General features: G+C 45.8%; 1 protein-coding gene and 1 non-coding gene across 2 annotated transcripts in view; both read left to right on the top strand.

Annotated features, from left to right (window-relative positions):
• The first annotated feature begins 122 nt into the window (after nucleotides 1-122).
• The window catches only part of LOC135896919 (G patch domain-containing protein 1), a 74,637-nt gene continuing 62,558 nt past the window's right edge, over nucleotides 123-12,201 (top strand). Inside the window, exons 1-4 of the mRNA XM_065425430.2 lie at nucleotides 123-383; nucleotides 533-661; nucleotides 1,451-1,539; nucleotides 4,181-4,338. Of these exons, the coding sequence (XP_065281502.1) occupies nucleotides 332-383; nucleotides 533-661; nucleotides 1,451-1,539; nucleotides 4,181-4,338 (428 nt within the window). The 5' untranslated portion in view covers nucleotides 123-331. The remainder of the gene's footprint in view (nucleotides 384-532; nucleotides 662-1,450; nucleotides 1,540-4,180; nucleotides 4,339-12,201) is intronic.
• On the top strand, nucleotides 9,219-9,293 carry TRNAS-GGA (transfer RNA serine (anticodon GGA)). Its single transcript has one exon. It is a non-coding gene; the product is annotated as a tRNA-Ser (tRNA).

The following is a 12,201-nucleotide window of genomic DNA, read 5'->3' as shown; positions in this document are numbered from 1 at the left end:
CTAATTAAAATAATGTGTTATTTTTGGACGCGGATTTTTTTATTTCATTTGGGACAGATCGAGCATGGGGGGAGGGGGGGCGCTGGGGGGCTTCGCTGTTTATGGCCTATTTTGGCAGTTGACTGCTTTGAGCTTGGCCACTATGACTCTATATAGACAATATGGCGGCACGCTTGAGAATCTTATTGCGACTCTCATTACCGTGTACCACTAAACGTATGGCTGATGTAGGACGAAAATGCAGCTTGAATTGCTCTCTTAGTGCCGCGAAAGCGTAAGCTCAAAGTTGAAACTGCGGTATTGTCGCCGATCGTGTGGCTGGCATTTCGATATGGCAGAAGAGTACCTATTTCTTGGTACTCCTTTAGAGGAACTTGACGAAGGTGCGATTGCTATGAAAACTGCGAATGAACAACCGAATTATTTCATTCTAAATCACTGTTGTCAACTATTGTTTACTGCGCAGGATGTTAAGTAATGTAGCATGCGTTAGCATTTGCGCGAATGTCAATGAATCGCTTGTTTTGTGCAGACGACATCCCCCGGAAGAAGTTCCAGCCCGATCTCACTGTCAGAGATGCGCAGGGAAGGCGCCGGTTTCACGGGGCTTTCACTGGCGGTTTTTCCGCTGGCTATTTCAACACTGTTGGCACAAAAGAAGGTAGGGCATTTCGACAAAGGCAGCCTATACATAGTGCTTTAACGTCGACAATTTGCTAGCGCTTGATGTTGTACAGATTTTTATGAATGTGGGCATCTTATACGTATAAGATGGCTTTACACTTTTCAAGCCCATGGTGAGGCCACATACAAGATGGTGTGCCAGAAGAACATCTAGCTGACTATCTGGACACGCATGTTTAGTCAAAAGTTACCGTTCCAACAACTCCTGATTGTGATTGTACATAATTGGGTGAAGTAGGGTATTTAATCATAACGTAACGTCGCTGCCGCTGTGGCTCTATAGATATGGCGTTATGCTGCGGAGCCCAAGGTTGTAGTTCTGATTACCAGCTGTGGCAACCCCATTCCCATGGGGGCTCCGGAGCGCTAAAATGCTCGCGACCCTGTTTTATGTGCACATTTAAGTGCCCTATGTGATCATTATTGTTCCGGAGCCCATGTGTTGCTTCGGGGCTATGATACGCCGTAGTGGAGATTCCTTCAGTTTTGCTTTGGAACATAGAACCCAGTCAGTCAATCATTCAGATCATAGGACATCAAATAGTAACCTGCTTTGTGACTCTCTATGGGATGTTTCTATGCATGTTTTCAGAAGCTTCACCGAAATTTTGGGCCATTACATGTAAAGCTTTTTTTTCTTCTTGTGATATTGTCCAGTGCAAATTGAATTAATGTTTTGATGTCTCACTGCGCGTACCGTCGTTTGTACACTTGTAACTAGTTTGTGTTTCTTCTGCTCTTGACAACTCCACTTGCATACACAAAGGTTGGACTCCTTCAACATACAAGTCATCAAAGACAAACAAATCAGAAAATGTTGTTGCATCCAAGCCTCAAGACTTTATGGATGAAGAGGTGAGTGTATCTGAAGTTTGGCATAGTATCTTGCATTAAAGAGGGCACCTAGAAACCATCTTTGTGAAATGAGATGCATGGTATCTGGTATGGCCACCATACTTCCTCTTTTTCCTGTGTTAAGCAGGAAAGCCTTGTATACCATCTTGGTGTGCAAGGCAAACCAAGATGGCTCTCAAAGAAGAGTCCTGCAAATGCAGATGTCAAAGCATATTTTTGCATGTTATGGCAGACATATAACATGATGCCTCTGTAATTTACAAAGCTACTTTCATTAGTGGGCATTTGAGCCATATCAAAAGATAAAAGGCTGGGATTAGATGCCTAATTGAAGACAAATAAGCAATAAATGCCTGCTCCATCATTTGCTGTGTGTTAAAGCTTGCATAGCTGTATTTCTGATCATGTAAAGGAAGGAGTTGCTACAGGTCAAACTTGCACTGCAAAACCTAATGAGCAGTGTTACAAGCTTTTTTAATCCACAACCTCACTGCCCCCCCCATTCCTTCTTTCACTATAAATCTTGCTGGAAAAGAATGTATCTTATTTTTTTTTTTTTTGTACACAACTCAGTTCATGTCATGCACAAATTTAAATGAACAGAAATGGAGGTGGCCGCCTGGATAGGATGCACCAGTTATAAACGTGCACAACAGGAAAACTTATTCGCTTAATCTGATTGTCAAAAATGAGAAAATTGGTGTGCCAGCGGTAAACAAACAAAACAATAAGGAAGTTCCTGCTGCCCCCTTGTAGTCTGGCTCTTATATCTGGTGCTGGTTTGTGCTCTAGGTTACACAGCACATGCACTTACTCGCACAGCTTTTGGCCATGGTGCATGAAAGAGGCAAATACGAGTGCATAGCACAGGAGGCATTGGCACAGCTCAGACTAGCCATGTGAGGAAATGTGGCCATGCAACATTATTGTCTGAAGACGCTTTTCATACAATTTCTCTGTGTGATCGCTGTGTAGCACCACTGTACGTGGTACAAAAGTTACAAGAGGGAACTCTGGCTTCAGTGGCTGTAGGAGCTGCAAGGATGGAAGTTAAGCAAGCATGGGAATGATGGTTAGTACATGGATTTGCCTAAACTTCGTCCTTCTATCTTCCAACGGCATTGTTTTTTTGCAAGGTAGCCATATTCAACTAAATATTGCATTATAAAGGAAAAAATTTACCCTGATTATGCATGGGCACATGTTGTTATTGCGTTTTCATTTAGAAAAATAAAGTTGATTCTAAACTAAGGTGAGTAAAGTGTAGTAAATAATGTCACAAGAACGTCTGAAGCCACAAGCATGGAGATTAGACAAATCCATGTGTTAACCATCATTCCCTGGGGAGATAAATAATCACAGCGCCAGAATTTAATCTAGTAATATTAGTGGAAAACGGTATGCTCGCAAAGAGAGCAAATGGGTATTAGTGAATCAGAATACCCCACTTCATTGTGCAGCTGGAAAACTTAATTCTGGTGGCGCATAGCACTTGTTGCTGAATATTCTGTGCCCATGACGAGGGCAGCTTCAATACTCATTAAGCAATAAGCATTAAACTCTGTGTTAATGAAATACCACTTTCTATTGCAATAGATCCCAGTCCTAATTGATTCAATGCTGTCTCCTGATGCTTTGTTACACTGACAATTGCTATATCCAACCCAGGACTTGGGGATATATAACTGCTGGTCTGATGGAGACAAGACACTGCAAGATAAAGCATGTTATAGCACTGAGACCAAACAATAAGAGATTTATATAATGTCTGTTTGCAGCAGTTGGGCCATCAGCCTGTTAAAACAAGTTATTTGACATCTTGATAAATCCCCTTCAAATGTAACACTTGCAATAAATATAGATAACATAATGTAAACTAAGTGAGCACAAATTATTTCATATGCTACAAGCAGCATTCACCAAAACAAGAAAAAAAAGATTGATATAAATTGCATGAGATTTCTTTCAGTGCTATCCACTGAAATCCATCTTTTTGCATGTAGGAATCAAAGCGCACATGCGCTTTCTTGTCTAATTCTTGGCCATTGTGCATTAAAGAGGTGAAAATTGGAGCAAATTTAACACAACAGATATAAACCACTATGGTTGTTTGTTTTTTACTACTTGTCCATGATAATTGTAAAGGCAATCTTTTTTTGCTATTGCCACAGATTTAGGGTTATGCTTGCAAAGAACAGTGGAATTTGGTTTGATTGAATGCTACCAGATAAGACCGCTACCATTGTAAGACAAAGTGTTATAAAAATTCTTATGATACACGCAACTGCTGTGCAAAATTTTAGAACCAGTTGACCATTAGTTGAGATAAAGAAATTGTAAACCTAGCTGCCTTTAACCATTGGGCATAACACTCTACATTGTTCAATATGTGTGAGCTTGCAACTAGGAAGCTGATGATTGTGCATGCTCTTGTAGTCCTTTTATAAACCTTGCAAAGTTTGCACTGTAGTTTATTAACATAAATGAGCTGGAATAAGTCTAAATTTACCTCAGATGTTGAATGTTGGCCCTTATTCTGCCTGAATGTCTGTTCTGTGTCAACTGTGTTGTGTCAGAATTTCACTTGTCAGCTTACTCACTTTTCACTGTTGTGCCTGAACGCAAGACTTTTTTAACTTAGGACCTTGGGCAATTTGGAATCGCCCCTCAAAGGATTCAAGTACGAGATGACTTTGTGGACTTTACTGAACAACGGAAACGAGTTCGGGAGCCACCACGGATGCACCAAGGTCCCATTCCTGGCTCCCCGCCTTTGAAAAACCTTTTCAAGCCCGTCAGGTGAGAGGGCTTACATGTCCTGCACTATTTAATTATGGGTGTAGTGCTTCAAGGTCAAAATGGGGGACATTGCAGGATGGAAAAATTGTCTATCTTGCCTTGCTTTGCCTTGCTATCATGCCATAGTGAAGTTTGTAAAAGGTTGGGTAGTTATTACATGGTAATGGGCAACTAGCAACTCTGATAATTTGCATGTGGTCCTCTAAAATCATTTATCTGCTCTAATTTGTGTATAGTTGTGCTGCTTCAATGGGAAGTGGTAGTGCTGTTGTAATTGAATTTTCAAAGGAGGTTCTTTGATAACTTGCATTTCATTTTCCAGAGATGTTATATGCACTACTTTATGCAAAGTTGTGCTGCTATAGTGGGAATCCGCACCATTGTAGTATTGAGTCTTTGAAGGAGGCATTTTGGAGCTTATAATAGATGATGATGAAAAACGTTTATTTGCTCTATTTTGCAGTGATTTTTGCGGCATCAGATGGAGTTTTCCATCTTCTCTCCAGGGTCGGTTCCCCTAGTCCAGGGCTCCGCTGAGGGTAGCTGCCCTGCGTGCACGCCTTACTAGTCCTTGTTGGACTTTCAGGATGTCGCTGGATAGCATCCTCTCCCACTGTTCCGCACTCTGGTTTTTTATTATGGCTAGCCCTACTGTTTTCTGGCAAGCCCATGTGGTATGGTATAGGGTTGGTTTGTCTCCACACCATGGGCACTTGCTCTCGTACTGCGTGGGGTAGATCTTGCTTAGCATGTTTAGGCACGGGAATGTTCCCGTTTGTAGCTGTCGCCATGCTACGGCGTCTTCTCTGTTTAGTTGTTTGTGAGGGGGCGGGTATTTTCGTCTGATGCCTCTGTAGTAGTTTAGTATCTCTGAATAGCTTTGGGCTACCGGCTCGGGTTCCTCAGCGGGGTCGGGAATGTTGGATGCTCGGTTTGTTGCGTGCCCTCGAGCTATCCTATCGGCCTCCTGATTTCCCGTAATGTCGGTATGTCCCGGCACCCAAACTATCGTGTGTTTGGCCTGGTTGTTGACGGTTTTGCCACTTGAGCGGAGGATGCGAAGCGCGCTGTGCCTGATTCTGCCGTTTAGGTAGTTGCGGCATGCTGCTTGTGAATCTGTGAGTATGGTTAAGGACCTGTTGGATCGGTAGCCCTCCGCTCCCGCTAGAGCCACGGCTGCCACTTCGGCCTCAACTACCGTACAATTCCGAATTGATGCGCTGGTGATTTCTTTTAGGTCCGAGTTGATCACCGTTGCGACTTTGCTTTTCTTGTGGTTTTTGTCCTGACTGTAGGTAGCGGCGTCTACGTACACTGTGTCATGTCTAGTTGCCAGTGTTCTTTGTACATACTCTGCTCTTGCTTGTCTTCGTGCCATGTGTAGGTTCGGGTCCATTTTGCTGGGTATCGGTGCTACTTTGATGGTGTTTCTGTATTCGTCCGGTATCGTCTCCGTGCTTTGTGTCTCCTTTATGGTAGCTTCACCGCCGTATCTGCTCAGGAGTCTTCTGCCTGTTGCCGATAGCCTTAGTCTTTGCATTTGCGCGATTATCTGCGCTTCTTGGAGCTCCTCGAGACTGTTGTGTAGCCCCAGGACCAGGAGTTTGTCGGTCGATGTTGACTGCGGTAGGTGGAGCGCCGTCTTGAGGGCTTTCCTCAGGATTGCGTCCGCTTGTTGCATTTCGTGCTTCGTACAGTGGTAGTACGGGAGGCTGTACGTCACTCTACTGACCACCAGGCTTCTGACCAGTTTGAGTGTGTCTGCTTCCTTCATGCCGTGTCTTTTCCGCGAGACCCGCGTTATCATGCGGGCCACTTGGTTGGCTGCAGTTTTAAGTAGTGCTGGGTGTGGGTACATCGTTGGTTTGATTGTATCCACATTCCTAATATCCTGATGAGCGTCTTCTCCGGGATTGGCTGTCCCTCGAGGTGGATGTTCAACTTCATGTTTACTTCCTCTGGGACGGTGCGATTCTTCTTGCCTCGCCATACTCTTAGGAGCTCGGACTTCTCCGTTGAGCAGGTTAGACCTCTTGCCTTGACATATTTCTCTACGCATGTCGCAGCTTCTTGTAATCTTTCTTCCTTTTCCCTGAGTGAGCCTTTGGTGACCCATACAGTGATATCGTCGGCGTATATGGCGTGGCGTACGCCGTCGATTTGGTCTAGTTGTTAGAAATGTTGAAGCCAACCAGATAGGTAAAAAAGAGGTGCGGCGTGCAGACAGGACACAAGAGTAGAGAAGTGGACAACACGAACGCCGACTATCAACTGAAGGGAGCACTAAGGCGAAAAAAGAAAGAAGGCTCAAAACTCATCTGCGCAAGCTCTTCTTCTTGTGTCTTCTTTCTTTTTTCGCCTCAGTGCTCCCTTCAGTTGATAGTCGGCGTTCATGTTGTCCACTTCTCTACTCTTGTGTCCTGTCTGCATGCCTCACCTCTTTTTTGCATAATGAATCCTCACCAACTAGCTCAGCTTTCTGTCGTTCTGACCAGATAGGAGCTGGTCATTTCATTCAAATTGCTGAAGTAAGTAATGTGTAGGTTTCGGCAGGCTGGTGTAACACGGAGTCAACATTAGAACAAATGAGAAGATGAGACAGAAAACAGGAAACTGAAGAACATGCAATGTGCTTGCTTCCAATGAGACTTCATTTACATTCATAAATACACAACTAGTGAAGCACACTCAATAAAACAAAACAAGTTTACATCAAAATCAGGAAAAGCCAAAGTGTCTAGCATAGTTGTCAGAAACCTAAATCAGCATGCATCTTTGCATTCAACCACGTTACATATATATATATATATATATATATATATATATATATATATATATATATATATATATATATATATATATATATTGTTACGTAGGAAGACGCAGACGAAAAGCTATATACAAGTATATTTACAAGGAAATACGCCGCACTTGGCCGAGAGGCAACAGCCCGCACTAGCCTCTAATGTCGTCATCGTCTTCACACTGCGCGCCTCTTCGTCATCGTAAATACTGTTCCATAGCACTACCCCTGGCGGCAAATGCGCCGTCAAGCCTGTGGCATGTTGCGTGTTTCACGTCCAAGCTTTGGGGTGGCGCCACCATCGAAACGCCAGCTAAGCCTTTATTATGTAAACTTTATTTGCAACGCATCAAACTTGCACGTACAGAAAAACATTTCTATGTGAAATTATAAATTTTTCGAAGCAAATTCAGCTTAAACGCTGAAAATTTTTATGACGTGACTTCTCCAATGGATAACTGCGAGAGAGCAGACATTATGGACCAGAAGTCAAACAGTCGCGACAGAATTGGCCCTTGTGAAAGCTACGTGTTTCTGGTCAAACAGGAAGCACTGGCTCAAATCAAGTCGCACTTTATGAATATTGTGAACGAAGTAACGTGACATCTTCAGCTACAAAAGTGGAGGAACTTCATCAACATACCAGCGTGCGACAACTTCATGTAGTCGGATGTGTTTCTTCATTCAGCGGCGGACAGCTTGTGTCCACCAAAAATGTGTGGCGAGACTGTACGTAGTATCTTTTTGCATATAAACAACTATGCATGTTTCGCACCAGTATATCTTTGAAACGCTATTCATGTGCTTTTCATTTCATGTAAACATCGATGATATAATAAAGCTGTTTATTGGGAGCAAGTTAGTGTGATTAGCGTCGTGATTTCTCTCAGCCTATGAAGGAGTGCCAACCTTCAAAGGTAAATAAGAATGTATATCAGTGAATATATATCAAAGGTAAATAAGAATATATATATAGTGGGATATACCTGGCCAAAGCAAGCGGGCAGCACAAAAGCAATAGCAGAAGCAGACGACGCTGGTGTCGGCCGTTTGCTGTGCGGTATTCCTCACAAGCGTCATTGCGCTATCGATACGCATGTAACTTTCTAAGCAACTAAAAATTATTCAGACGTCGCCTGTCATTTTTAAATTTAGATTGTAAGGGAATGACGTAGTAGTTCTGCGGAAACCCGCAAAGTGGAGAGAATGAATAAAGGGAAATCAGACATCCACCCGTTCGTAGCAATTGCTACAAAGGAAACCCATACGGGTTCCTCGAAAGAAAAGCCTCATAGTTGAAGAAAAATCCGTCCTGGTCCGGGACTCGAACCCGGGACCACCGCCTTTCCGGGGCAGCCGCTCTACCATCTCAGCTAACCAGGCGGCTAGCAGATGGCAGGGCGAAGTCGAATTTGTCGACAACACGAAGCAAAGGCAAGAGTTTGACGTAGTAGTTCTGCGAAAACCCGCAAGGTGGAGAGAAGTAATGAATAAAGGGAAATCAGACTTCCACCCGTTCGTAGCAATTGCTACAAAGGAAACCCATACAGGTTCCTCGAAAGAAAAGCCTCATAGTTGAAGAAAAATTCGTCCTGGTCCGGGACTCGAACCCGGAATCACCGCCTTTCCGGGGCAGCCGCTCTACCATCTGGGCCAACTATCGGCTAGCAGATGGCAGGGCAAAGTTGAATTTGTCAACAACACGAAGCAAAGGCAAGAGTTTGACGTAGTAGTTCTGCGGAAACCCGCAAGGTGGAGAGAAGTAATGAATAAAGGGAAATCAGACATCCACCCATTCGTAGCAATTGCTACAAAGGAAACCCATACGGGTTCCTCGAAAGAAAAGCCTCATAGTTGAAGAAAAATTCGTCCTGGTCCATTCGTCCATACGGGTTCCTCTTTCGAGGAACCCGTATGGGTTTCCTTTGTAGCAATTGCTACAAATGGGTGGATGTCTGATTTCCCTTTATTCATTACTTCTCTCCACCTTGCGGGTTTCCGCAGAACTACTACGTCAAACTCTTGCCTTTGCTTCGTGTTGTTGACAAATTCAACTTCGCCCTGCCATCTGCTAGCCGCCTGGTTAGCTCAGATGGTAGAGCGGCTGCCCCGGAAAGGCGGTGGTCCCGGGTTCGAGTCCCGGACCAGGACAAATTTTTCTTCAACTATGAGGCTTTTCTTTCGAGGAACTCGTATGGGTTTCCTTTGTAGCAATTGCTACGAACGGGTGGATGTCTGATTTCCCTTTATTCATTGTAAGGGAATAATATTGAAAACATTATCTATTATTAGTAAGTAAACATTTTTCTGGTATCAGTGCAACTACCATTAGAATCCAGGCGGCGCTAGCGTGTCTGCAAAAATCGGCCCCATTGGCCCTATGGGAATATCACGGGCTTGGCGGCGTCCCGGAGCGACTAAAGGCCAGACTCCGAAGCAGTGTAGTAGACCTTGAGGCTTCTGACGTGCACGACATCACTAGATGCCAGAGTAGACTACGAGGTTGAACTCACAGGAGCAATTTGGTACATCACAGGCGTCACCTGGCGCAGCACGCGGTAGGGCCCTGTATATCGCGAAAGGAGCTTCTCTTAAAGTCTGACGTGACGAGAGGGTGACCACAGGAGCGCAAGCGCACCAGGCGAAAACTGTACGTCATGGTGGCGGGCATTGTACTGACGCTGCTGAGTGGTTTGCGAGGCCGTCAGTCAAGTACGGGCAAGCTGGCGTGCATGGTTGGCGAGGGCAATGGCGTCGCGTGCATACTCGCTTGTTGAGATCACAGCAGGAGGAAGTGCCGGGTCAAGGTGCAAGGTCGGTTCGCGACCGTACAGTAGATAAAATGGAGAAAATCCGGCGGTGTCGTGTCGGGAAGAATTATACGCAAATGTGACGTAAGGAAGGGCAATGTCCCAGTCGAGGCGGTCCTTGGAAACGTACCTGGACAGCATATCGGTAAGAGTACGGTTTAACCGCTCTGTCAGGCCATTGGTTTGAGGATGGTATGAGGTAGTCAGCTTGCGTTGAATGGAGCAGGAGCGCACAATGTCGGTGATAACTTTCGAGAGGAAGTTACGACCACGGTCAGTAAGCAGCTGTCGCGGGGTGCCATGAAGCAAGATAATGTCACGCAAGAGTAAGTTCGCGACGTCAGTGGCACAACTGGTAGGAAGAGCCCGCTTGATAGCGTATCGGGTGGCGTAATCTGTTGCGACGGCTACCCATTTGTTCCCAGAGGATGACGTGGGAAAGGGACCGAGGAGGTCTAATCCAACACAAAAGAATGGCTCCACAGGGACAGTGTTGGACAGGACAGACTGCTGTGAAGACTACAGCAGTCTTCTCTCGGTCGAGATCGTCCACGGCAATCTGCCAGTAGCCGGAGCGAAGGTCAATAGAGGAGAAATAGCGAGCACCGTGGAGACAGTCAAGGACGTCATCAATCCGAGGTAGGGGATACATGTCCTTTTTGGTAACTCTATTAAGGGGCCGATAATCCACGCAAAAGCGCCATGAGCCATCCTTCTTTTTTACCAGTACAACAGGTGACCGCCCATGGACTACATGACGGTTCAGTAATATTCATGGCAAGCGTTTTGCAAACTTCGGTGTGAATAATGTGACACTCGATACGGGCGGCGATGAATAGGAGGGGCATCGCCGGTAATAATGCGATGTTTAACAGCTGTAGATTGGGCCAAAGGACGATCGTTAAAGTAAAAAATATTGTGGTAGGAAAACAGAACGCGGTAGAGCTCACGAGAGGCTCGGTCGGGCAGCATGTCAAGCGCAATCTTTTTCTGTAAGTCGGCGATGGTACAAGTTACCGACTGCAATGGTAGAGGAGGATTGACTAAATTGTCGTCTACTGCAATGGATGCTACTGAGTGATCCTCGAATGAGCAAAGCTGGGCCAGAGACATCCCGCGTGGCAGTACTTGTGTCGTCAAGCCAAAATTGACCACTGGCAGGCAGACGCAATTTGCCGTAATGGATAAAACTGTATGAGGTACTTTGGTCCCATGTGTAAGAGGACGTCTTGCATAGGAGCCGCGATGTAGTGACCGCCGGGCACTGATGGGGATGACACTAAGTCAACGTAAGTCACTGCCGAAGGTGGCAAGTGAATGAAGTCGACGGAACTGAGGCGAGTGGGGTGTGGTTCAGTGGGATCCAGAACAGGCAGGTCAAGGCGGAGAGTACTGGCGGAACAATTGATGAAAGCAGAATGTGCGTAGAGGAAATCTAAGCTGAGGATGATGTCGTGGGGACAGTGGGCGATGACTGTGAATAGCACGATAGTGGAGCGAACGACGAAGGAGACACGGGTGGCACACATACCAATTACGGGGGCTGTTCCACCATTGGCGACACGGACAACAGGCGTCGTGGCGGGCGTAATTATTTTCTTCAGCCGGTTACCAAGGTCAGCGCTCATTACCGACAAATGCGCCCCAGTGTCTATAAGAGCACACACGGAAACACCATTGACTTGCATGTCAAGAAGGTTCAGATGAGTGGGCAACGTCAGTAGAGGATTTGGCAGCGTAGGGAGCAATGCAGCGTCACTTCGAGGTGCTGCATTGTCTAGTTTTCCGGCTGGGAGCGGCGTCCGAAGGGAGTCGGCAAATAGGAGTGACGGGGCTTGGGAGAACGATATTGTCGTCGTTAGGGCGAAGGGGAACGAGAATAGGGGCGGCATTATTGGAGCGTGCGGCATATGGACGAGAAGGGCCACCTGGGGGGCGAGAGTAGGCAGTATAAGTAGACCGGGCCGGGGAACTCCAGCGACTGCGACAGTGCCGAGAAATGTGCCCGATTCGATGGCAGTGAAAACAAATGGACTTGTTATCAGCAGTGCGCCATTCAGATGGGTTGCGGAAACGTGGTAGGTAATAAGATGTGGGACGGGGCGGAATCGAAGAAGCCGGGTGGGTATCAGGGCGATGGGCCGAGCAGATGGTGTGAAGACCCATGTTTGTGAACTCCTCGCAGACAACTGCCTGGATCAGGGAAACCGTGACTACAGGTGCGTTGGAGGAGCTGGAGTCGAAGGCAGC

Source organism: Dermacentor albipictus, chromosome 1 (genome assembly GCF_038994185.2).
Source record: "Dermacentor albipictus isolate Rhodes 1998 colony chromosome 1, USDA_Dalb.pri_finalv2, whole genome shotgun sequence".
Classification (NCBI taxonomy): domain Eukaryota; kingdom Metazoa; phylum Arthropoda; class Arachnida; order Ixodida; family Ixodidae; genus Dermacentor; species Dermacentor albipictus.
This window is presented reverse-complemented; position numbering and strand designations above follow the sequence as displayed.